General features: G+C 41.7%; 3 protein-coding genes across 3 annotated transcripts; 2 read left to right on the top strand and 1 right to left on the bottom strand.

Annotated features, from left to right (window-relative positions):
* Positions 1 to 955: 955 nt before the first annotated feature.
* Positions 956 to 12,793, bottom strand: LOC133135559 (thymidine phosphorylase-like). Its single transcript, XM_061252644.1, has 10 exons — positions 12,625 to 12,793; positions 10,607 to 10,762; positions 9,351 to 9,553; positions 8,119 to 8,217; positions 7,383 to 7,512; positions 7,000 to 7,118; positions 6,283 to 6,445; positions 5,505 to 5,732; positions 4,820 to 4,960; positions 956 to 4,581 (listed from the first exon to the last, which is right to left on the bottom strand). Exons 1-10 carry the CDS (start codon positions 12,776 to 12,778, stop codon positions 4,421 to 4,423), a joined length of 1,554 nt encoding a protein of 517 aa, XP_061108628.1. The 5' UTR covers positions 12,779 to 12,793; the 3' UTR covers positions 956 to 4,420.
* Positions 11,896 to 17,660, top strand: cimap1b (ciliary microtubule associated protein 1B). Its single transcript, XM_061252645.1, has 8 exons — positions 11,896 to 12,192; positions 13,115 to 13,288; positions 14,423 to 14,540; positions 14,851 to 15,054; positions 15,153 to 15,254; positions 16,407 to 16,528; positions 17,067 to 17,207; positions 17,461 to 17,660. The coding sequence occupies exons 3-8, from the start codon at positions 14,429 to 14,431 to the stop codon at positions 17,551 to 17,553; spliced, it is 774 nt and encodes a 257-aa protein (XP_061108629.1). The 5' UTR covers positions 11,896 to 12,192; positions 13,115 to 13,288; positions 14,423 to 14,428; the 3' UTR covers positions 17,554 to 17,660.
* A 1,744-nt stretch (positions 17,661 to 19,404) lies between these two features.
* On the top strand, positions 19,405 to 24,903 carry rabl2 (RAB, member of RAS oncogene family-like 2). The gene is made up of 8 exons (XM_061252205.1): positions 19,405 to 19,905; positions 20,616 to 20,645; positions 21,389 to 21,468; positions 22,113 to 22,192; positions 22,558 to 22,669; positions 22,966 to 23,063; positions 23,203 to 23,286; positions 23,643 to 24,903. Exons 1-8 carry the CDS (start codon positions 19,799 to 19,801, stop codon positions 23,721 to 23,723), a joined length of 672 nt encoding a protein of 223 aa, XP_061108189.1. The 5' UTR covers positions 19,405 to 19,798; the 3' UTR covers positions 23,724 to 24,903.
* The last annotated feature ends 764 nt before the right edge of the window (positions 24,904 to 25,667 follow it).

Below are 25,667 nucleotides of genomic sequence, written 5' to 3'. Positions count from 1 at the left end.
TGCTGCAGGCTGCCAGTCTAAGCCACGTACAGTATGCTCCCTACAGACCGCTATTCTAAAACCCCTCCACCTACCCTCCCTCGCGTTTATAAGGCCATTCTTTATGGGCAGCTCAGTTCTACAGTGGATAGCACTGTCGCCTCACAGAAAGATGGTCCCGGGTTTTAATCTGTAAAACCCCACAGCTAACCCAATGACGGAATTTAGCGGGGGCCGAAGGGGGTTTTGCGTGCTTGTCCTTCTGGCGTTGCTGGGAGAACATTAGTTGGGTTAATTATTATCCTCCGTACAAGAACAGAGCACAATTATGTTTAAGAGTATACTGGGTCCGTTGCCATGGGTCGGATAAGGATTGACCTGCCCCATATCCCGCTTATAGCTGGCCAGAAACGGATCAGTACAATTCTTAATATTCTCTGTTCTCAAACGGGGCCGTATTGTACGCTTAGTGGTTACTATAGTTTTACTCGTTTATCTGACTCCATTTAAAATATAATTCAGAAATTTGGGTTTGCAATTTACGCGGACCTCGGGAGTGATTACATTCAACTTGTACCTGCGCCACCATTACTCAATATATGCTCCCGGGATTAGCATTACTGCTGAAATCTCAGTTCGGTGGAGAACTCAGAGGCTGAGGGTCCAGTCAACACAATACATGCAAACCTGCCATGATAGTTGCGAGCCCAGGTCGGCGTAGCATTAACTGGGCTCCTTAGAGCTAATTTGGCAGGAACCAGCGCCGTAACGCCCATGGGTTCCCTTCGCACCAGATTACAAGAGCCGTGCGTCCCCCGACCCTTAAGGGACAGAAATTGCTGGCCGCACAGCTTAGAACTAACACAGGTGTACCGCCCCGCCGATCGGTCGGTCTTTGGCCACCATTTCCCCCTGAGTATTCAGTTGTAATTTAGGCTGAAAAGGTACAAGATGAATTAGAGTCATGGAGATCACGCAAGTTACAAACAAAATAGTTTATTCGCAGACAGGTAGGTTATTGGCTTCAGAATATCATAATCAATTATAAAATACACAAATTAAGAATAGAGAGAGTAAATAATCATACCTAGCCTGCTTGGACTACACACAAACACAGAGTATAGAATATGCCATGTGGAAAGTTGAATATGATCTTCCGCTGCTACACATACATGCATACATACATACATAAGACATGTTGTGTGGAAGTCGAATACGATCTTCCTGATACTTACATACACGTACAATATGCTGTGTGGGAAGGCGAATATGATCTTCCCAGATTGGTCTGTCTCCCTTGCTTTTATGCCAAATCATACGTTTGGAACCAGACGGCAGTGTCGGTCAAATCTGGAATTTAGACCTCCACCGTTGGGGGTTGTTGAGTAGGGAAAATGAGATGATTACCAGGAGAGGACGTGTAGGTTTTCCCTTGGGATACCGAAACTATAGTTTATTCAATTCCATTTGGTATGAAATGTATCTCATCCGATTCTTTGATTTTATCAGATCACATCCATACCAAACAGATTACCCTTATGTTTTATTATGTTGCAGTTATCATGAAACTTCCCTCCTGATTATCCATTTTACATGCAATTCCTGTTACCATTACATAAGACTTAATGCAATAATACAAGGATCACCTGGGCAATGTTTTCAAGGTGTTACCGGGTATATTTACTATCTTAATAGCAGTTTTGAATATTTAATCTAGGACAGCAGTCACCGGTGTAATGACAGCGGTGCCCAAATGAGGGCAATGTGGCATTGTCCGGAGTCTTCCCCCTTGGAAGTGACATTGAAACCCCAGCTCTCAGGCCCCTCACAAATGGCAGCCCTTCCTGACCTTAACCACTATGCTACAGGCCGCCCCATCATATCTATGAATGCTGTAGTTGGGAGTTTTCATGATAACTGCATTATGCTGTAAATATGTCTTTGTGCCTCTCATGGTAATATACCTTTTGGATAAACCTGATTTGGGTGAATGAAAGGAAAGGAGACACCCCAGACTGTTTGGTTTCTTCTCCTTATCTCCGAAATCCAGGCCTTAGTTCTTGACCCTAAAAGTGAGTCACCCATCTATAATTTACAGCCAGGCCCACCAGGCAGGGGGCTAAAACACATGGCTTCTACAGAGACAGCTTTTGCCCAGTTTCCCCTCGGCTCCTGAATGGTTATGATATCAACAATAGACTGTTACAAAAACTAGACCATTACACCAGTCGCACTGAACCAATCAGAATAACACCAAACATCACTATATTCTGACCTGGGATTATCATGAAACATCTTTATGCCATCTCCAGTACTCCTGTACTCAAATCCTGTAGGAATGTGAGAAAAAGGGGGGCCCCCAGGGCCCAAGAAGGTGCCTCTAAGAATCCTTCTCTAGCTCTCCCCCACATGCATGTGTGCCAACGGTGGGGGCTAACAATGTATGCTCCAGGAGGGGGAAGTCAGCAAGCTGACCAGCACATGAGACCAAATGTTACTTATGACTGGCTTACAAATCCGACCTGGGGCTTTCTGTATGGAATTTGTATGTTTTCCCTGTGTCTGCGTGGGTTTCCACCCACATCCAGATATACAGATAACCTAAATAAATAAGTCTGTCCTGTTGTGGCCGGATCTGCTCTGTGTTTACCCCTCAGGCAGCCTTTATGGCCTTATGGATGGCTGGGAGGGCTTGCAGAACAGAGCCGTACAAACCTCAGTGCATCCTTTGTGGTAGGGCTAGGAGTAGGAAAAGGAGCGAGCAAACAATAGAAATAAGTAAGAGCCCACTCTCTTGCTTCCCAATGCAATTAAGTGCCCCTCGTTACAGCCTGCAGAATAGGGCGGGGCCAGCCTGGACTGTGTGTTTCGGCCTGAACCTCCCTCCACCAATCGAAATAAGTGCTGGGCGAGCTCAATCCAATGGCAGCGAGCGACCTCACAGATGGCCCTGCAAAGCCTGCAGACCAGAACTGTATGCAGCATGACTCTACGTACCCCTCCATTTTAAAGCTTTTCTAAAAAAAATGATTTATTCAAATGTTTTCAGTATTTTTTTTATACACAATCCCAATTTAAAAGGCTGTAACATTATTGCCTTGGTTCCTCTCTCTCTTTCACTCTCTCACTCTCCCTCCCTTCCTCCAGTGGCGTGTTCAGAGTACCTGTGCTACACAGGGTAAGGGTCTTTACGAGGGTCTTTAACTGGATAAATTATCCAATGATTCGTGCAAACATGATGGAAACATAAGGCGAGTACATGAGAGGGCACAGGATGAGAAGCCAATACAGGACATTGGTCTGCTCAGTAGAACTTGAACTTATTGACTTTGTTATCAGGTCCAGTTGTAAAATCAATTTTTCAGTCACTAATGTTTATAGCCTTTCCTTTTATCGTTTTTCATTTGCCTGTAGACTGGTGTTTAAAGTTGCCATGTTTTTACAGTGAAAATAATAAGGTTAAGGCTCAAAGTGTTTAATTATTATTGAAATAATTATTTTTGTAATACTTTTCATAATCAATTTACAAGCAGACTTTCTCAAAATCTTCAAAATTATGTCTGCCAGTTTGTTACTCGCCTGGGTAAATATGTTATACCGATTGATTTTAAATTACTGTGTCTGAATATATCTAATACACTGTATACCCATACAGAATATAATTTTTAGCGACAATATGAAAAGCCACTGTTTACTGGACATGCATATTTTTGTGCTTTCCCCAGTGAATTTCCAACGGGAATGTATTTGTAACATTATGTATTATTTTGTCCAGCAGTGGATTGAATGCTCTCATGAGGATTTCTCTTGACCTAGGACCTGTTCCAGAAAACAGGATTACTGAGTTACCCAGATAACTGCATAAAGTAAAATCCGGTGGACCCTCCTCACTTCAGTCTGTGTTCCAGATGTGGGGCGGGGTCCAGGTTTTACTCAGCGCAGTTAAGGCATTACCCCTGCTTTGTGGAACAGGCCGTGAGTCATCCGTAAAGATGGTGACCAAGCCCTCACTGCATCATCTACTTGTTATGCACAAGGATCACATCACGAGTTGAGCTTTGAGCTCTGTGCACTTTCCTGGAAATATTTAACATTTTTTAGATCTTTAACTCGTACAACACAGAACTGGCCATCCAGCGACAACAAGCAACTGCTGTTAGAGCATTCACTTGGGTTTAACAAACAGGGAAAGCACTGCAAACTGACATGAGTTTTTCAAAATAATATGTAAAGACTTACACAGGGCTTTGAACATTGTCCCAGTTCATGTTGAGAACAATATGGAACTTTCATTTTGAAGTATTTCTCAATCAAACGGAGACTGTGTGATATAGTTAAATATTACAACCATATAATACTTTTTTTTTACCTCTTAATTATTTATTTAATTAATTAATTATTTCCCCCATAAAAGCGGATGACCAAGCCCTCACTGCATCATCTATTTTTTAAAAGATGTTGGAGGGATGAACTCAGAAACTAGCAAGGTTCCATCAGGGTGGTAGTGGTCAGCGGCCCCGATCACTAGCGCCTCCTGAAAGCAGGCCTGGAGCTTAGCGTTGAACTCTGGTGTCCCACAATGCACTCTGACCCAGGGGTCACCTGCAACAGAGGGAAACCCAGTCAGTGAGTCACACTGAAATCGCATACAGATACCAGACCTGCAGAGTCCGGCATGGTGACCAATGTTAAACCAGTGTCATTAAGCTGCTCTGCATTACAATGAGTCAATTTAATTTGATCACCATTATTATAATATGAAGGATTTTACAGACATCTTTGCACGGCACTGGAATTGTGAGATTGATGAGAAGTGTGCAGCTGGAAACACAAAGCTTACCTTTCTTCACCTCCATCCCCGCGGTGACCAGTAGCTCAGCCCCCGAACTGTGATCATCGAGTTCTCCAGTCTGTGTTCGTCCCCCGCTCAATTTGTGAAGGACTTCAGCTATTATTAAACCGTTCACCTCGAGCACTGTGCCTGCAACACAAAATGCAAAGAGGGCAGTTAGACACCAGAATATACAAACATGGTAGCTTTGACCTAAATAATGTATGGCTCATTTCCCCTGAAGGAACTTGTAGCTCAAATAGTGGTTCAAGTACTACGCACGTGGCGCAGTTCTTGCTGTCTTGTTCCTTCTTCAAGAAGGGTTGATTCGCAGTTTGCAGACTACCCCAAAACATGGTTCAAGATATCCCCACCTGTACCATTGTGAGTGTTTTTAGGGAGTCTGCAAGCCGCACACAGCCCTGCTTTTAATATTCACAGTTCCAGTGAAAAAGTGAAAAAGAATGAACTGTTTTGTCTTTTAGGTGAAGATGACTGCAGGGCAAACCGCCTGGAAGGCTGAGCTCACTGTAAGTTCTGCTTTCTGCCACAAGTGTTGGGAAATATTGTGCAAACATTTTGTCGTTTTTATATTTATAGTATGTTTCCTATGGCTACTGTATTGTGAATGGAGATGGTTAAATCAATACAGATGCTTTCAATAGGGAAGTTAGTATTGAAATTCGATGCAAACCTTCCGTCTTGGCTTTAAGCACCACCACAGAAGGCGCCCGTTTCAAGACTCGGAAGTAGTCTGTGTCCATGGAGCACAGGATGCGGGCATTCTCTGCGGACACCCCCTGGGCCTGCAGCATGGCCTGGAACTTCTGCAAGGCCTCCCCGTTCTCCAAGACCCTGCAAATCTCCTTCTCCCCACAGTCCAGGGTGGGGGCCTTTCCACTCATCCACAGCAGTTGTCCTCCTGGGGGGAAACAGGGCCACGCAAACATGAAAGAGCACCTGTAAACATGAGAGACCACCATGCAAACATGAGAGACCACCATGCAAACATGAAAGACCACCACGCAAACATGAAAGACCACCTTTAAGCATTGAAGACCACCTGTAAGCATGATTTAAAGAGGTTAAAGGGGCAGTTCACCTAAAAAAAACGTTTGTTGTTGCTCATTGCCATGATTGATTGGGGTTTGCTGAAAAATGGATGGTAATTGGACTGCATTCATACAGCGATTTCATCCAAAGCGCTTTCACCCATTCCCACACACACCCACAGGGACAGGCGGCCATGCAAGGTGTCTTGCTCAGAGACACTTTGACACAACCAGGGGCAAGGTTGCCAAGCGGCAACCCTCCGACTGCCAGGTGACCGCTAATGTCGGCCCAAAAGAAACTGTACATTTATTTTGGGTCTCAGCGTGACTCAGTGTGAGTGAGTCGGGACTATTCACATCCTTGGTGGAAGTCCACAGCTGATGGATGAGAGGCCGGACTCCCACTCGCTCCTCCCCTACCCAGGTAGGTGACCAGCCCACGCAGGTCAGCTGGCCCTCGGCCCTTCAGACACTCCAGGGACTCCAGCACCTCCAGAGAATTCCCCACGCACAGCCCGATGGGGGTGTCCATCCTGCTGAGGGCGGCCCCTGTAATGATGCCCAGGCTGTTCCCCACCGTCACCTGAGGTCAAGACAAGGCCTGATACAGTGCCAAATACTATCTAGTTTTTAGGTAAACTAAGCATTAGGTACACGTTGTTGGTAGGAAACAGGCACTCCTCTTTTATGAATAATACATCAGCAAGACTAAGCATCCGTTGAAGTGAATTTAGCTTATGTCAATAAGTGATTTCTGTTTATTGTTTCTTCACCAACACTACACTACTAGTTTATTATAAATGCTTAAATAAGACATCTCTTTATTGCACTGGAATTGTGATATTCATGAGAAATTTGTAGCTGGAAACACAAAGCTAACCTTTCTTCACATGGCAAGCATTGTTGGGCTGAATGGCCTGTTCTTGTCATTGTGTTCCATTGTGTTATGTCAGCAGCAGCAGGGGATATTTCACACAGCAGGATAACTGGGTTAGCTGGATAACTGCACTGAGCAGAACCCAGAACAGCTTCAGTCTATGTTCCAGATTTGGGAGAGTTCAGGGTTTTTACTCAATGCTGTAATCCAGCTAATTGAGTAATCCTGCTTTGTAAAACAGGGCCCAGGTTCCATCTTACCAAGGACTGCGCCATCTCCCTGGCACTGGTGATATCTTTGAACAAAGCAGCCTTCCCGTACTTCACATCCAAAACCAGGGTGAATAAGGACTCGGCTCCCTTCTTTGAGAGAATTGAAGCTGTGAACGGTCAGTGTGTAAACTGTCATCAATCTATCACTGGCGGAATGCATTCCTGCATGAGAAACCAAAACCTCAAGAAAATCTGTGACTATTAAAAAACGACTGCTACACAATACAACACACAGGGTATTGGCTTCATTGTTTCATTAGATGTTCTCAAAGAAAAGATGAATGCTACTATCTTATAGTCTTCAATATGGGTAAGATGTTTCCTGAGGTGACAGGTGTGCGAAGTTTGTATGTATCTGATCTGCACCTCACCTGTAATGAGCGGCAAGCTGTCGACAGTGGCGGTTTGATCCCGTGTGGCGTACAACACCTTATCAACCGGGACCAGGTTCTGTGTCTGGCCCACAATGCAGCAGCCAACATCCTCTAAAATCTTCTTCACCTGCAGGTGTCAAAGAAACAACTGAGACACAGCATCCGTCTGAATGACGAGCCAAGTTTAGGCCATATTCATGCCAGTGCGGAGTCTGCAATATCTAGGGATGGGCAAGGAAGGCCATATCTGTTTCTAGATTTCAGACCAATTTATGCTCTCAATGAACCAATTAGCCCAAATATTTGCAGAACATGACCTGAAACATTAGCCACATTCTGTGATATGAAGAGCAGCTGGTGATTGTGCTTGTGCCTGTATGTCTATATTGTGGTCTAATCTACAAGTGAATCAGCGTTGGTGTCCAGTATATGGCTAATCCGCTGATTGAGCCAGGGTAACTGGTGGCAACAAAAACCTGAATACACCCCCTCCCCCCTGAGCAAAAATGCTGTGAAATTATTCTGTTATTAACTACTTTGAAATGATTCTGAAATTGCGCTTCTGCATTGTATTTCAATAACGTTTCATGGCTGAATGAGGTCCTATGATCGCATATCCCTCAGTTCTGATGTGTCGCCAGGTCACATCCACTTAGATTTAAGTAAGGTTAACCATTGTGGTGCATATTTATTTTATTTCCAGGAGGGAATTCCCACATGTGTTCGGGTTTACCTGCTCCACTGACTGGTGGATGTTGAAGTCGGGGATGGACTCCAGTTTATCCAGGGTCCCTCCTGTGAAGTCTAGAGACCTGCCGCTGATCATGGGGACCTGCCAAACGCAGGGCACAGTGTCACACCGCCCGGCACTGCCAGGAAAGCCCAGCCAATGTCCCATCATTGATCCTTATTTTTGGGATTTGTTATGCTTATTTTGGGTGTTTGTATGATCCCTGCACTGTGCTAAACCGCTGCCAGTTTGGGAGAGCGTAGACCAGCATACTGTCTCCTCTAAAACATGTGATGTTGGCTCATGTGTCTGCTCTGTTAAGTAATTATGGAACCAAGAATGTGCATATAGAGATGAAATCCAACACCAGACAAAACATTTAAAAGCAGGGAATGATCCGCAGTGTCAACAAAGAGTGCTGCAACATGTTCTACTACCGTGTTTACAATGTCCTGTATTACTAACCTAACCGATGTCAAATCAGTGATTTCATCACCATCACTTGTGCAAGGTAATGCCTTGAATTAATCACTCAACAAAAAATTTGAATTACTGTACATCTACAGTTGAGGTAAAGTGCAACTGCTTCTAATAACCTTGACACCCTTGGACTTTTGGACAATGCTTATTTATTTTTTGACGGTTGCCTTTTTCAGTCAAAATGCGACTTCTACGAGCACAAAGACCCTTTTCCTGCAACTCGCTGCATGTTACAAGAGTGTTAATCCGCATCTAGAAGCGTCACGAAGTCATGCTGTGGTAAATATAGCAAGCTAACCACGAGAGCGTATGACTTCAGCGGCAGTCTGCTCTCGCAGCCATCAATGCGTTTTTTTTGGCTGATTTGACTGAAGCTGACTCCATTCTAAATGGACCCTCTAAGTTGCTCCAATGGACCTATTTCAGTTAAGATTGCCTTTCCCCAACCCCCCTGAGTTGAAATTTTTTTTTTTGAAAATTGAGTAAAACAGGGACGAACAAACAGGAACAGGTGAGCCTTAAATCCAGGTCTCCTGCAGGAGAGACAATCACACTAACCACAACACTGAATCTGCTGGAAACCAGAGCTGCCTTTCCGGTATACGAGGCTGCTCTCTTTTAAAAAATGTTTTCCCCTGATTGATTTGCAAACATGCAGGCCTGAGATTACAACGCAAGATTACCCTTTTGGCACGACCGTCAGGCTGCAGGGGTGCTGTTGTGGGCAGAAAATTGGCTAGCCCAGTGATACGCACCTTACAGCCGCAGGCTGCCAGCGCTGGAGCCAGGGGGAGGCTGGTCTTGTCTCCCACACCGCCTGTGGAGTGCTTGTCCACCACCAGCCCTGTCCATTCCTTCGGCCAGCTCAGCACCTCCCCAGAACGCATCATCTCACGTGTCAGTGCCAGCGTCTCCTCGGCAACCATGCCGCTCTGCCATATCGCCATCAGCATGGCCCCTAGGGGGCAGTACACCGCTCATCACAAGCCCGACATACAACAGAGTGCATACCCATAACCAGGGACAAATGCGCTGAAAACCCTCAAGCACGGTTTCAAGTGCTAATGGGTGTGTCGAAGTGTGCCTGAGCAAGACACCTAACCCCCAAATGCTCCCGAAGAGCTGGTTGGCAGCAAATCACCGTTGGTGTGTGAGCGTATGAATGGGTGAATGAGCAGCATCAATTGTATAATGCTTTGAATAAAGGCGCTATATAAATGCAGACCATTACTATTGAAAAACCAGCCAATTTGGGGCTGACACTAGTGGGGGGGGGGTAATGGTGCAGTGGGTAGCACTGCCGCCTCACAGCAAGGAGGTCCTGGGTTCGAATCCCTGTCGGCCGGGGCCTCTCTGTGCGGAGCCTGCATGTTCTCCCCGTGTCTGCGTGGGTTTCCTCCGGGTACTCCGGTTTCCTCCCACAGTCCAAAGACATGCAGGTTAGGCTGATTGGAGAGTCTAAATTGCCCGTGGGTATGAGTGTGTGAGTGAATGGTGTGAGTGAATGGTGTGTGTGCCCTGCGATGGACTGGCGACCTGTCCAGGGTGTATTCCTGCCTTTCGCCCAATGTATCCTGGGATAGGCTCCAGCCCCCCTGCGACCCTGTTCAGGATAAGCGGGTTCAGATAATGGATGGATGGATGGATGGACTAGTGAGGGTGAATGTAGAAGATTGTTGATTGTTTCGTTTGCTGAATAAATAAGGACGCATGCCATCTCTCCACATTCAGCTATTCTGTCCCTCTCAGACCCCCCTCCCTGCCTTACCGTGTTCCTGGTGATGTTTGTTTCAACTCACCCCTAAGTTGGCACACTTGATTCTACCAATTAGCAGCTCAACAATATCCATAGCTTTTTGAATGTGGCTTTGTTAGGGCTATGAAAACCTACAGGATGGTAGATCTCCAGGAACAGGGTTGGGAGCCCTGTCCTAGACACAACATTACATTGGACAGAAAGTCCATAACAGTGTGTTTGTTCATTATTATAAAATGATCATTGTTTTTTTACCTATCTGGCAATCTTGAATGGTCTTGTCTTTGACAGCCAGCACAAACGCCTGAATCTCCTCCAGGGTGAACTGCCCCCCATCCCTCTTTTTGCGGATCAGCTTGGGGAAGCTGACCGTGTTCTCCATTTGAGCTTGTGACTTGTCAGAGTCGAGACCTGCCAAAGACACATCTCATAAACACACAGGACACAGTGCAAATACTCTGCCTTATATGCACTTCTTATCTAAATAAATAAATAAATAAATAAATAAATAAATAAATAAATGAATAAATAAATAAATATTTGATACAGGGCATAAACAGTTATTCAGTTAACCTTGCTACATCTGTATATTATTGTTTTGGCTCTGTGCTCCACTCTTTTGTAATCCAACAATTCACATGTGGTTAAAGTAAAGAATTTCAATTTTATTAAACATTGTTTTAGTAGGGGTACAGGTGTAAGAGAGCCTTCAGTATTTAGACTTGATTCTAGGCTTTTGATTCGTTATTGGTTGTTATGTCAACATGAGGACCAGGGTTGTGCCAATGAAAGGAAGCCATTATGAGGCTGCGGAGTAAGAAAAAAACAGTCAGAGCCACAGGCTTGCCAAAATAAAGTTTGGAACAAAGAGAGCACTGGTGAGCAAAAAAAACTGCCCAACAGATCAGAAACAAGTGTGGCAAGTGTGGATTTGTCAATGACTACAGTCCATAGATGACTTCACAGGCGGAACTACAGAGGCTACGCTGCAAAATGCAAACCACTAGTTAGCCACAACAACAGGACAGGCAGATTGCAGTTTGCATATTTTGGATATATTTTGCATTTTTGCTACACCTGGTCTCTGTTATATACGACACTGAGGACCCAAAAGCAGACCACAGGATAATCCAAAAAACGTTGTTTAAACAGTCCAAGTACAAAGCCAAGAGATCCACAAACAATGCCAGAAAAGCAAAGGTACAAAAGGGCAGAGTCGAAAAAACCAAGCAAATAATCAAAAACTAAAGAAACAGATGGGCAACCAAAACAAGAGGGCAAGGCAAACTCGGAAAACGAATCAAAGGGGTGTTGTACGGAATCTCAATTGTCAGGCGTACAAGGAACTTGGCACTAAAAATGATCAACGTTCTGACAAAGGTTACTGCGGAGACTGAGGGTTAAATACATGAGGGAAGGTGATAATCTAGACGGGGCTCGGGGGAAAGGTGGGCAACAGAATAGGGTAATGATACGAAAGACGAAAGTATCCAAGTATTTCACTTCAGAGGCAACAGGCAGAAACACAGGAGCTGGCTCTCAGTGCTATTCCACACACTCTCAGTAATTGAGACATGATGAGACATGATGAGAGTGGTCTCGGCTCAGATGAAGCTCACTGTGGACTAAGGCAAGGAGAGAGCATAAAATGAACACCCTGCATTTCCTAGCCACACAGTAGCTGCCGCAGTTGCACAAACTGCTTTCTCATCAGCAATATTCCCAACACTTTGGGATTCACCTGGAATTTCTCTTAAAGACCACATGGAAAAGATGCACGCAGCTGCTGGTGTAGGAGGTGCATTGATTTGCAAGGCAGACAGATGTACATGTAAATAGAGGTGGGGACCTTCAGACACTTTTTCAATTTTAAGAATTTATGTCCTCCAAGTTCAGTCAACATTCTGACCAGTTTGAACATGCAATCGTCTTTCCTACAGTAAATCCAGATGTCAATTGTGAGAAGCCAAGACTATCATGAGGACTAACAGTACAGAAAATTAAATTAACAAAAATATAGGCTAACTGTAATAATTAACATTAACATTCATATTGAAGTGTGTGTGCGCATGTCTGCGTGGGTTCGTGTGTGTAGCCATATTATCCATCACAAAAATGAACAGTTCATGACACGAGTTTACCACATTTGCGATCTATTCACTGTTTTGTCAACACTGTCAGCGTTACATTGGTAACTGGGCTATATTATTTACCCATGGCATTAACAAGGTGAGTAGAAAACAAACTATTTTAATTATCTGTAATAATCTTACCTCCGCGTTTCTTACAGTAGGAACTGAAGGGCACACTCCGCAGATGTGCAGATGACCAAATGGAAAAAATATTTAGGGCAGTCTCCACTGGCCAATCAGGACTTACGGCTGATAGTTTCTGTTTCTGTTTCCAACAGTGAGCAGCGAAGACCATCCAGTAGCTTACCCTACAAATACAATATATATATAGCCTAGCCTAAATATAATAAAATAAATACATAATGGAATAGTACAAAACAAAATATTTTTTTGTTTATATAAGTTCAAGTTTATTTTAGCCTACTTTTAGGTTGTACTTTGCTTGCTCAGATGTTATGCAGATTATCCTTCTCAAATGTTGAATCGCACTGCCCTCTGTCAGATTTCTGGAGCAAGTCTTTTCTGTATTTTACTCCTAAACGTTTTGCAATGATGAAACAGATTATCTGAATTAAATTAAAACAAAAGATTAATATAACAATAAAGAAATACTACGCTGTCTTTTCTGCAGATTTTTTGTCATTGAGCAGGAGATGTGGTGGAATGCCGCACGTCACTCAAAAGTATCGCCATGGTAACTGAGCGCGTTCATCACCAAGAAACAAGTTATAAACAATCAGAGCATTGTGTGGGGCCAGCTCGACATGCTGCAACCTCTGGAGTGCTGAGCCGAAGTTTTTGACAGGTTTTCCTTTTATTTAAAAATCTAAATTATGAATGGACAGTTCTGTTATTTCTGGAAGATAAATACATGTATACAGTAAATATTTTGATCAGATTAAATGGACTGATTTGCATGTTTTACTAACTAGCAATAGCTCTGTAACTGTTAACTAACTTAGTTAGCCTATTTTGACTGTAACATACATCTGTAGAGTGGACATTTCTGACATGCCGATTTAAATTTAATTATTTGATTTTATTTAATATTATTGCCTAGTATGAAATAGCTGCAAACTTTGTAACTAACCCAACTAACAGCTAACATTACCGAGACGCTTTCCTGGGGCAGCGTTAATCAACCGTAAAAAACGTACTAGGTTACCTAACAGTCTTACCGAAATCATTTTGAGTTATAGCTAACTATTAGCTAGTTAAAATTGATAGACTGATTTCCGAGAATGGGTTTCTGATTTTCAAAAAAATAAAAATAAAGATCTCAATATCTGCTATGCTATGCTATAAATCCAGCCTAAAATTAGCAAATGCAATAAAAGGCTGTAAGTTAGCCTTTTTATTGTAACAGCTAGTTAGCTGTTACAATAAAATTCCACTATTTTCTACTCCACTAGTTAGCCTACCATCCCATATGCTTGCAAGCGAAGTTATATCCTACATAATTACTTACCATAAAGCATAAATAAAACAACAATGTAATTATTTGCATTGAGAATGCATAACTTAAAAAACGTTTGTTAGTTAACGTGTTATTTATATTTATTTCACCTGGATATAAATATAACGCGCCTGTGAAATAGGTCGGCGCGTTGACTCGCTACGGCTACACCCGTGCTCTATTGTTGCGTATGAAACGGAGAGTTGGCCTACATCACAGTAGATACACCTTGAAAAGTGTCATGCATGCTGTTGATCCGAACAGTAATAGTTTTTCATTCAGGGGCACACATCTGTGAAGAGTGTATTCACACGGATCGGGAATGCTTTTAGAATTAATTGTTCTCGTTTGAATAGAGCTTTTCAGTAGTTATCGTTTGAATTTACGAAGGTAACATTTCAACAAAAGTAATTGAAACAATTTGTAACTTAAATGAGTGGATGTGTTCAGTGTAGTTTTCTTGTTTTATTGTTCCACTTCTAGGACAAAATGTCACAGACGGAAGTGTGGGTAGGTGTATGGAGGCCTCACAAGCCAAGAGGCCCCATTGCAGCCCTTTACAGCAGCCCTGGGCCAAAATACGCCCTTCCCGGTAGCACAGGTAATGAGCGATGACGTCATGCTGTTGATTATCTTGCAGTCAAATCATTTAGCTCTACTGACAAAATCAGTCTCTCCAAATCTTTGGTCCACTTTATAGTTTATTGCTCCCTCCATGCAACTGGAAAATATTAAAATGACTTAAAATGAATGGGTAAGCAAATGAGACAAGTGGTCTTGGACTATTTCACAGTCTTATTGGTTTGTATAGTTTATATATTCTGATACAATCCAATGTTTACCATTTACAAATATAGATTTATTTTTGTGTTTTTGTGATTGCTGTTGTACTTTTTCATCATTTTTTTAAGGATATGATTTTCATGATCCAAGGAAACTACAAGCACCAGCATTCAGTTTTGGCATACGTCGCGGTCAGGGAACTTCTGAGATGTCCCCTGGACCCAGCTACCTGGTCCCATCCAATATCACCCGGATAGGGCGTAGTGGAACACCATCCTACTCACTTTATAGTCGTCCCAAAGATTGCCTTCGCTTCCAGACTCCTGGGCCAGGCCAGTTACATACAATGCTTAAGGCAAACCGTTCTACTGAAAATGCCCAAGCTTCAGAGGTGGGTACTCATAGAAAAACATGTCCTATCCTTTCCTAGGCAAATATGCTCCAGAAAGATCCGGAAAGTCTGCATATTTCAGTCCCCCAGCATTCTCAATGTCAGCACGGACAGGAGGCCTCCTTAATCCTAGATCCCCAGGTAATAAATACTTTTATTATTATATATGTATGCTTATTAAATGATTGGGAGATTCATTTGAAGTGAACTCCTGAATTGTGGTTGTATTGTATGCATTGCACTATATTAGGAACACCTGTACACCTACTTATTCATGTGATTATCTAATCAGCCAATCATTTGGCTGCAGTGCAATGCATAAAATCACGCAAATATGGGTGAGGAGCTTCAGTTAATGTCCACATCAACCTTCAGAATCCAGTGAGCAGTAGTTCTGTGGACAAAAATGTGTTACTGAGAGATCAGAGGAGAAGGGCCAAGACTGGTTGAAGCTGACAGGAATGTGTCAGTAATGCGAATAACCACACATTACAACAGTGGTATGCAGAAGAGTATCGCTGAACACACAATGCATCAATCTACTAAGTGGATTGGCTACAGCATCAGAAGACCACCAATAAGTCTAAAAAATAAGTAGTAAAAAACGAATAAAGTGCTCACAGAGTATATATTGCTACAGTCTTGCAAAACATACCTCATTGATTAATCTGTGTATCCATCCTGCATGCACAATGAGGGTAGTTTTTCACAAAATGTGTTACTTGGGCATACTGTGTATGCTAGTCTTATCCCAATAAGGCTGCACAAAATGTGTGCTAGTTTCCATAATTTACCTTTGATGTACTACCGCAATGCAGGTTTGGCTTATTGCCATTCACTTTGTCTTCACTTTGAATTCTTGAAATGAAACAAACACAAAAACTTTCACAAAAAATGAAAGTTTTTCCTTTCTGACTAATGAAATAAAAAAAAAATTCTTAAGGAATTATATCCATATCATATTGAATGACTCAAGTATTGTATGTGAATATTGAACCTTGAATATTGAATATTGAATACTGAATAAAGATTCATGGTAGGCATTAAAGTGGGCTATGGAGTGTAAACATCCCTTTTAAGAGTAATTAAGACCTTCAAATTCCGGGGTCACAGATGTAATTGGAACAAAAACCAGCATACACAGGGGAGCCCAAGACTGAGTTTGAGAATCCTTGATTCAGATGTTTTGTATCCTGTAATAGTCCTTGGTATACAGATAAAATTATCCTTAAAATGGATTCTGCAAATCATGTGTGCTGAATGATATTGTGCTTTCCTTCCTCCGGTAATCAGGGCCTGCAGCTTATTCTTTGCCTTCCGTACTTGGAACCAAGACTGTGAACAAACCCTCTGCCCCAAACTTCTCCCTCACTGGGAGGAGCAAGGTTGGCAGTTTTCATGAGGACCTTCAAAAGGTAAAGGACATAATCTTCTCCCAGCAAGTATCACATTTAACAGTATGCAAATGTTGCATACACTTCAGCCGAGATCTATGCCAACTGCAAAATATAATTGCTGGTTTTCTTTTCCTTGGCCAATTTTTATTTTATTTTAATGAATGTGCATTAGCACATCTTGTGACTAATTCAGCCATGAGAGTTATTTAGCTGACTTTTCATCCAAAGCAACTTACCGTTGATTGGACTAAGCAGGGGCCAATCCCCCCAGCAGCAATTTGGGGTTAGGGTGCCAGATCTTATTGTGGCTACACTGGGTCTTGAACCACCATCCTTCTAGGTGCCAGTCCAGCACCTTAGTCGCTTGGGTATTGGCTGCCCCCAAGAAGTGGGTGAACGTATGTTTTATAGGACCACATTTTTATAACCACATATATTTTATAAACACTAATATTGTAATGGTTGTTGTTGTAACCCAAAACAAATTGTACTGTTGTGTGTTTTTGATGACTGTGATTCAAGTATTAATAATTTGTCTATGTATTTTATCATACAGACACCAGGGCCCGGAACTTACAAAATGGTGGAACCCAGCAGCTACAAATACAAGCCTCCCCAGTACAGCATGATCGGTCGCAATGTTATGCCTGGGGATCTCACAGAGAAACCAGGACCAGGAGCCTACCAGCCAGAAGGAGTAAGTTCTATGAATCTATATTTTATTGTGGCACAATACATTTTCTTAGACCAGTACAATCATCACCCCATCCTTAAATAGTTTTATTTTAATTGTGCCACTAATGCTGTTTTGTCACATTAAGATTTCAGCCATTGCTGGAAATTTTTTTAATGAACAATATAAAATGTATTTTGGTTTGACTGAACTTGGACTGACATGCTGTTTTACCTCCAATGCTAAATTAAGTTATCAACTTCTCTGTTTTTCCCAGGTCACGTTCACAAAGAAGAAATTCCCAAGTTTCTCTTTTGGAATCCGGCATTCAGAGTTTTCTACTCCTGTCTTTTTGGACAAAGAAGACTAGTGTCCTGCTACATATATAATCTAAGAACAGCATTTTGTCATGAGTGTAAAGACATCGCTCAACAATGTGCTGCAAACAAACTAATAAAGCAGTGAAGCATCTCATAATTAATATGATTGCTGCTGGTTATTTGTGATTGTAACAGAAAATCATAATCATGCCTAACCCTAATGCACATTTATGAAGTGGCCTTACGACCTAATTGTATCTCACGTAGGCTGCATGCAAATCAATAAAGTTTGCCGTGTGTGCTTCAAGAATAACATTTCATTGATAATCAATTTTAGGTATGAAGAATTGAGAAATTGTTGAAATATAACCTTATTTAGAGGAAAATTGCAGTTATTGGTCAAATTCAAAAGACAGTAATTGTAAAGCAGTTTCACATGGGCTTAAATTAAAATTCATTTGAGATTTATATATCACAGGTGCATAAGACACAGATAGGCCATTTAAAAACAACGTAAGAAACCTTTTCTGGTCTTGGTTATTTTATAGATGTGTAAGTGTAAGCACAATTTTGTAAATGATTTTAAGATTACAGTTAAGCTTCAATCCAATAACCCCAGACCTATTTTGCACTGTGCCAAATGACTATTATTCATGTACTGGGTGTCAGAAAACTTGGCTGTTCTTTTCAAGCCTCCTCACTCTGAACATTACTATCCCACACATCAAGTTGAACCCAGGTGGGTATATTGGCTAAAATTCTTCCAGACTAAGATGCCAACTGGACCTCCAAACTGATGACACAGCTATGTCAAATGCAGTTTAATCACACAGAGATGCACGATACAAAAATAGTTATACACACATCCCATGCTAGGTGCTGAGTCGAAAAACTGATGCCATTAGAAAAAGTAGGACCCACAACTATGCTCAAACTGGCAGAGCCCTAGCTCCATTGTCAAAGCCATACACCACCATCCGATCACTTTTTGAATGGTACCAAGTGATTCCATTTGGCCTAGAGGGGACACCAGCTACACTGCAGCAGTTGATGAAAATACTTCTCAAATATGCTGCCATAATGCAGCTTCTGTTGCACCTAAAAGAGGTCCTTAACTAGATTATGGCTGCAGGGTTGACCTTGATGTGTTGAATGTGTTGAATGTGAAGAAGTGCAAGTTGGCCATAGAAGACACTCAGTACCTTGGCTTCTGTTTTGGAGCAGGACAAAACACCCCCGGGTGGACAAGATAATCAAGAATAGACTAAGATGAATGACCAAGAACTAGGGCTTCCTTGGGCTGGTACAGGAGGTTTATACCAGTCTGCTATTATACTAGCCTGCCATTGTAGCACCATTGGCGGACCTCCCATGAAAGGCAGGGAGGAACCTGGTCCCATGGCCAGGAGTCTGAACAAGTCCTTCAACTAAAGAAGTGCCTCTGTGATAAGGAAAATGAACACAAATATCTAATGTTACCTAATCAAATTATTATTCTCTCTTAACTTTACATACACAAAGTAAAATGGCTTAAAAAATGTCCCCCATGCCGACTGCACATTTCTGCGACATGAATGTATAGTCTGCTTTGAATAGGATATTAGCTGAATTAAAGAATGTGAACATCGGAAAGTATTTTTTGCGATATGAATCATTTTGTAAATGAAAAAGAATTGATTGGATTTTTTTTCAGCATTCAGTTTATTGACTTCATATCAGGATGGAACGTTTTTGGCTAAATCAATCAAATGCCCGAATATGGCATTAAAATATCCAAACACATTTTTGAAAAATCCTGAAAATTAAATATGACCTCAATCGTTAATGTAATCCAAATTATAAAAGCGATGTATCAGGCAATAGCGCGAACAGCCCATTTCCGGAAAAGTGGCCCTAGTGCAAGCGTCTTTACGTTGCATAGAAACCGACACTGGAAGAGATGATAACAGCACGGGCTATCCATCGGCTAGCTAGCAACATGAGATTTGTTGTTCTTTCATTTATCTAGATGTTATATGAAAAACAAGTTATGTCATAGCTAATATACACAGAATATCCTATTGGAAAACGTTAGCTAGATTGATTCATCCGAAAATGAATTAGCCTACGTTAAGAGTTAGCTAACTGGCAAAGCAAACGGATTCTGCAACGGTTTATCGTTAAATTAGCTAAGCGCCAACTAGCTAGGCTAATCGCATCAGCGAATCTTGGCTGTCCGTAGTTAAATTACGTTTGCTAAATGATAATACACTCTCGGCAGTGGGCTGTTTTGCCAGAGTCTGGGGAGGACGAGAGATGGCTAGAGGAACAAGTGACATCTCTGAACTGGATCAGGAGAAATACGACACAGATGAGCAAGTTAAGATCATTTGTCTCGGAGATAGCGCGGTTGGAAAATCGAAGTAAGTTGCCATGGCCACTAGCGCTCAGCTAGTTAGCTACCCGCATATTGCAGCTATGACTAGCTGTATTTGCCTGCTTTTTACACCACATTTCGCAATATATTGGTACCGCCTTTGCATAACATTGCTAGAAACTCAGTAGTGTCTCGTTTATCTCACTATCTGGTAAATTGACTGCATTTAAGTTATAAAGCGCTTCATTCGCACACAATCACAGACCAACGTTACATAGCAACATCAGCTATCTAACGTTAGAGAATTTCCTTAACGTTACCTTAACGCTCTGTGGACTGCAAATGCTGTCTCACTAGGAAATTAATGGTTTAAGCTATGAAGCGATGAAGTGATTGGCGGGGGATGTCCTGCTTAAATTCACGTTGTCTTGTTACTGCACTTCATCTTTCTTCATGTGGAGGGAAAATTCTCCATGGTCTGTACTTATTCAGGTTGAACATTCTAGCATTCTAGCATGCTACTGACATTAATAAGACAAAAAACTTTACCGCGACGATGGTCTTTTCATGGAAATTTACCAATTTGTCAGTCTTACAGAGCCAGTTACAGGGTAGGTTATTGTGGGAAATGTACCAAATCTCTCAAACTGTTTTATTTCCCATATGTTTAAGGGGAATTGTGTGGGATTCAGGCTACAGTTCAGCTTCAATTAACTGCCCCTGCTTCAACCAGCTTGTCCCCATTTTGTCTTCCAGGTTAATGGAAAGATTCCTCATGGATGGATAGTATCCTTTCAAATCGAAATGCCACAAATCATTTGGCAACATGTCAGGCAATGTACATTAATCAAGTCTTAAAAGACTTGAGCCATTCCACGCCAACTCCAGGAGGTTGCACCACATCACCTCTTGGATCTGTCTTTTTCTGTGTTGGTAGACAATTATGAGATCTAAGATTCCTGAAATCTTGAGGATCATACATCATGAGAGCCATCTCGGTTTATACAACACTTCCAACTATCCTGACTTCATCTTTATATACTTGTAATACCCCCATAATCTAAAGTCATAATCTGGAGTCTGATTGCCATTACCAGTATAGCCACTGGTGAGATATGAATTCTACATAGAAAAATATCTCTACATACATTATTTACAAAGATTTTGGGTTTTTATTTACAAAGTTATGGACCTCTAAATATCACATTTTGTGCCACGATGCGTTTTTTCATTGCAACACCCGACAAACGTTAAGTGATCCTACTGGGGAAACAAAATGGTGTAATAAGCTCCAGTTTTCATGAAATTTCTCATAATCTCATAATTTTCTACTAGCACAGCACACAGAAAAGGAAGTGCTGCAACCTGCTGGAGCCCTGTTACATGTACATGACTGAGATGGAAAACAAACCAAAACATACTTTTTATTATAAAACTAACAAACTTTCGCAATGCACAGTATGGAATGATATGATGCAGTGTTATGATATCAGGCCTGAATGTGATGCTTATCTTGAACCTCTGCCCAGTCGTCCGGAGCAGCTATCCACATACGCACTAACGCTCTACAAGTACACGACTACAATCGACGGGAAAGCCGTATTAGTAGGTCTGTTCCATGGAGGTTTACCCTTTTACATTTTTCATTGAAATAAGGTGGACTGTTTAACTTTGAGGATCTGTACTTTAAATCTGTACTCAATATCAGTACTGAAAAAAGCCTTCAGTCTGACCGTAGAGCAGGGGCGCACAACTCCGGTCCAAGAGGGCTGGTCTGTGAGCTGGTTTTTGTTCCGACCAATTACCTTCATTTATTTTTTTATGACGTTGGTTCACTCCTGTACTTAAGCACCGTAAACTGTTTAGGACACACTAGCAATCAGCAGCTGTAGCTAGTGCATATACGAATGTCTGATCAAGATATTATTTCGCGAATTAAATCATTTTAGAAGTTGGTACAAAATCCTCAAGCGGATTGGTCCTTGCCATAGAGTGAAAAGCGTGCTGCGTGGGTCTGTTGATGCTTGTTTCTGTGTTTTAGACTTTTGGGACACTTGTTAAGTCTGCTGATGCTTGTTTCTGTGTTTTAGACTTTTGGGACACTGTTGATGTTAAATCTGCTGATGCTTGTTTCTGTGTTTTAGACTTTTGGGACACTGTTGATGTTAAATCTGCTGATGCTTGTTTCTGTGTTTTAGACCTTTCGGGACATTGTTGATGTTAAGTCTGCTGATGCTTGTTTCTGTGTTTTAGACTTTTGGGACACGGCTGGCCAGGAGAGGTTTCAGAGCATGCATCCCTCCTACTACTACAAGGCCCATGCCTGTATCATGGTGAGTGTTTGTCAGGCTGCTGAGTGTCAACCCAGCTGGGGACGGCCTGTGGCCCTAGCGGTTAAGGTACATGACTGGGACCCGGGAGGGTGGTGGTTCAAGCCCCGGTGTAGCCACAATAAAATATGCATTGCTGTTGGGCCCTTAAGAAAGGCCCTTAACCCCACATTGCCCCCTGCTTAGTCATTGTCACTTTAGATAAAAGCGTCTGCTAAATAACGCTTCCAGCCACAATCTGGTGGCTCATAATGATGGCAGGGCATAACAGCTGCAATAAGCTTTTTCAGTTTAATCAGGACTTTGTTTTAGCATTTTCATCAGTGTGCTTGTGTGCTACATTAAGTAAACATTTATTTTCTTGGTAGGTTTTTGATGTCCAGAGGAAAATCACCTATAAAAATCTCACAAACTGGTATAAAGAGCTGAGAGAATACAGGCCAGAGATCCCGTGCATAGTTGTTGCAAACAAAATAGATGGTGAGTGGCTCATTCTAGATCTCTTAATGTTTGAACCATCTCTGAAACAATTTGTAAAGGATTTGCAGATGCATTTTCTTACATTTGAATTAGTATTCTGATGTGAATTGGTCTTAAATATGTTTGACTGATGCAACCTCACCAATAGCTGTCAAACTTGCACTTCATGCAAAAAAAAAAAGAAAAAAGTAAAAAAAAAGTCAAATAAATTTGCAAAATAAGGTTTACAGATCTGAAGGAGCTTGGTAGTTGTGACTGTCCGTGTTGGTGACTCTGTCTGTCCTGTGCTGTTCCAGCTGATATGAAGGTGACTCAGAGAAACTTTAATTTTGCAAAGAAGCAGGGTCTACCTTTGTACTACGTGTCTGCTGCTGATGGAACCAATGTGGTCAAGGTGAGAGTGCTGGGATCAGGGTGGCATTTATCCTTCATCACAAGAGGAATGGCCAAATCCCTTTACTGGCAAGAACGAGATAATGATACAGATAAAGCTCTGTGAGAAGAACTGTACACTAATACTGCCTTTTTCATAGCTTTTCAAAGATGCAATAAAGCTGGCGATGTCTTACAAGAAAAACTCCAACAATTTCATGGATGAAGTGATGCGCGAACTTGAGGTATGGCATTTACTCAGATTGTTAAAGACGAGTAAAGGAGTAAACATGACATTACGAGTCTGCGTTCATGTCCACAGGGTCAGAAATGACGGGCCCCTCTGATAAAGCTTCTTCTGTCTTTATTTGATGCCAAGCGCTGATTAGTTGAACATGCAAATTAGAATTAATCTCTAATCGAATTGCAGTTGCTATATGCAGTTTTGGATTTTGAATTGAAATGTTGGGTTTAATTTTGGATTTTTGGGTCACTAAAGTGAGATGAATCCACAGTTACAGTATACAGTTATAGCACCGAGTATATCTGCTTTTTATAGAAGTACATTTTAATGTGATATATATATTTTTTTAAAATGCAGAACTTTGAACTTGAACAAAAGGAGGAATCTTCAGACAAAGAAGACGGTGTCCCCAAAGAGGAGAAGCCCTCCCTGCCGTGAAAAGCCCCCTGGGGTATTCCGTCCGCTGAGCCCTGACATTTCCAGTGGAGGAAAGGAAATCCACATCTGTCCATATTATGTGTCCTACATGAAGGACCATTGAGGTGCAAACCCTGGTGCGTAGCACATTTCCGTTGTCCGTGTGCTTCAGAGTGAGTAGGATATGCTAGGGCTCAACAGACCAGCATCGCTAACTGTGAACGTGAAAACTCTCCCCTCCTGCAGCTCGTTTCAAACATGCACTGTACATGCGTTCTGTGTTTAAGTCAAGTGCCGTTTGATTGTACTAAATTCAGTGGGCTTGCTGGAAACTGTGGAAGATGTAGTGGAATTGCCTGTTTGTGTCATCAAATACTCATCCATGTTCTGTGGGAAAAGTCGTACATTACAGACCATCTTCCAGGACTGGATGTCTGTGGTTGTCTAGGGAACTACGCTGCATTTGATGGAAATTAAAAAGCAAAACAAACAACGTAATAATAATGTGTGTACTTATGTAGTGTTGCAACATAGATTGCGATATGTGTGTGCAATATTTAAATCTCTGTGAAATATTGTGGTTAGGTTTTTATCAAGGCTGCTTTTGTTCAAATTCAGATAATAATAATCATATATACAGTGCTATTATTATTTGCATAAAATAATCCTATGGCTGGGATTTATAAATGAATAGGCTCATTCAACATTGAAGGTTATTTCACACCGAATCATCAGGTATACCCCCCCTATGAACCAAAACAAATTCAGTGCATTTTAAAAATTCTGTTATTTATTGTGTTGGTATGTAAACTAGCACAAGGGTTCTTAACCCTGACCACAGCATTCCACCTGGGCCTCTAGTTTTTGTCAATCGACACTTAAAATCGAGAAATTAAAACAAGCAATTACACCAGGGTCACCTCACTTGGTGGATCGTGCATCAATTGCTAAGGTTAAAATAAAAACGCAATCTCTCTTGGTCGTGTTTGGGACCCATGCACTAGTACATTGTTTTATGCACATGTATACTTCTATTTGTTGTTCACTCTGGACAAGAGTGTACTGAATGAATGTAATGAAATTCAAAGTGCAGGTTGTTGATTGTAGTTATAAGATTAGAAGAAAGCTGGAACCGTCATGGACTTGTTACCCTAGGTTATTTTAATGTCCTTTGAAGCAAAAATAAAGTGCATACCCGTGGTGTTTTTTCTCTGCTCATCACTCAGCCAAATGGCACATTTAAAAAAATCAAAACTACAGTATGTTTACTTACTATGTACAGGTAAATTTGATGAATTCCTTTCTGGTTTCTTATATGTTTTGTATAACAACAACCTACCTTTAGAAATGGCGGTCTTAAGCTTGTAAAATGGAAGGAACAAGAGAACAAATGACAGAAGAACGGCAGTTTTAATTATAAATTTATTACATAATATAACAAACATAGATCTCTGCGGTGTAGTATCACAACATCAAGGTCCGAGGGCTTGCCATACACCCCAAATTTATTTATGTTCATGTACTCATTTGAGTAATATCTCTTACAAAAAGTGACAGGAATGATTTTATTAAAAACGGCAGCGCTCGGGCGGGTGTCCGTAGCTACTCACACCGGTTCTGTCCAGTTTAAGGCAGAACTCCAGCGGTTCCCATGACTACAAACGTGCCCGGCGCGTACGGGAGCGCAATGGACCAAGCTGACAAAATGACACAGCTATCGCCGATGATAGGAATGAACGTATGACGCTATTTGAATCCGCCGAAACCATACATTTTTTCATCCACTTAAATGCTTTAAAGTTGTAAGGCTGCCTGCACTGTGCGATCCTTTAAATAAACATACTTACATTTAGTGTATTAAACACTATCATAGCCTATCTATCTCATACTTCAGGGCTAAAGATAAAATCCTGATACAGAACAAGTTTTAGACAATGTCGAAACCAAAATTTGACACTATTCAAA

This window comes from Conger conger, chromosome 8 (genome assembly GCF_963514075.1).
Source record: "Conger conger chromosome 8, fConCon1.1, whole genome shotgun sequence".
NCBI lineage: Eukaryota > Metazoa > Chordata > Actinopteri > Anguilliformes > Congridae > Conger > Conger conger.
Note: the sequence above shows the minus strand (reverse complement) of the source record. Positions and strands in the feature narration are given on the sequence as shown.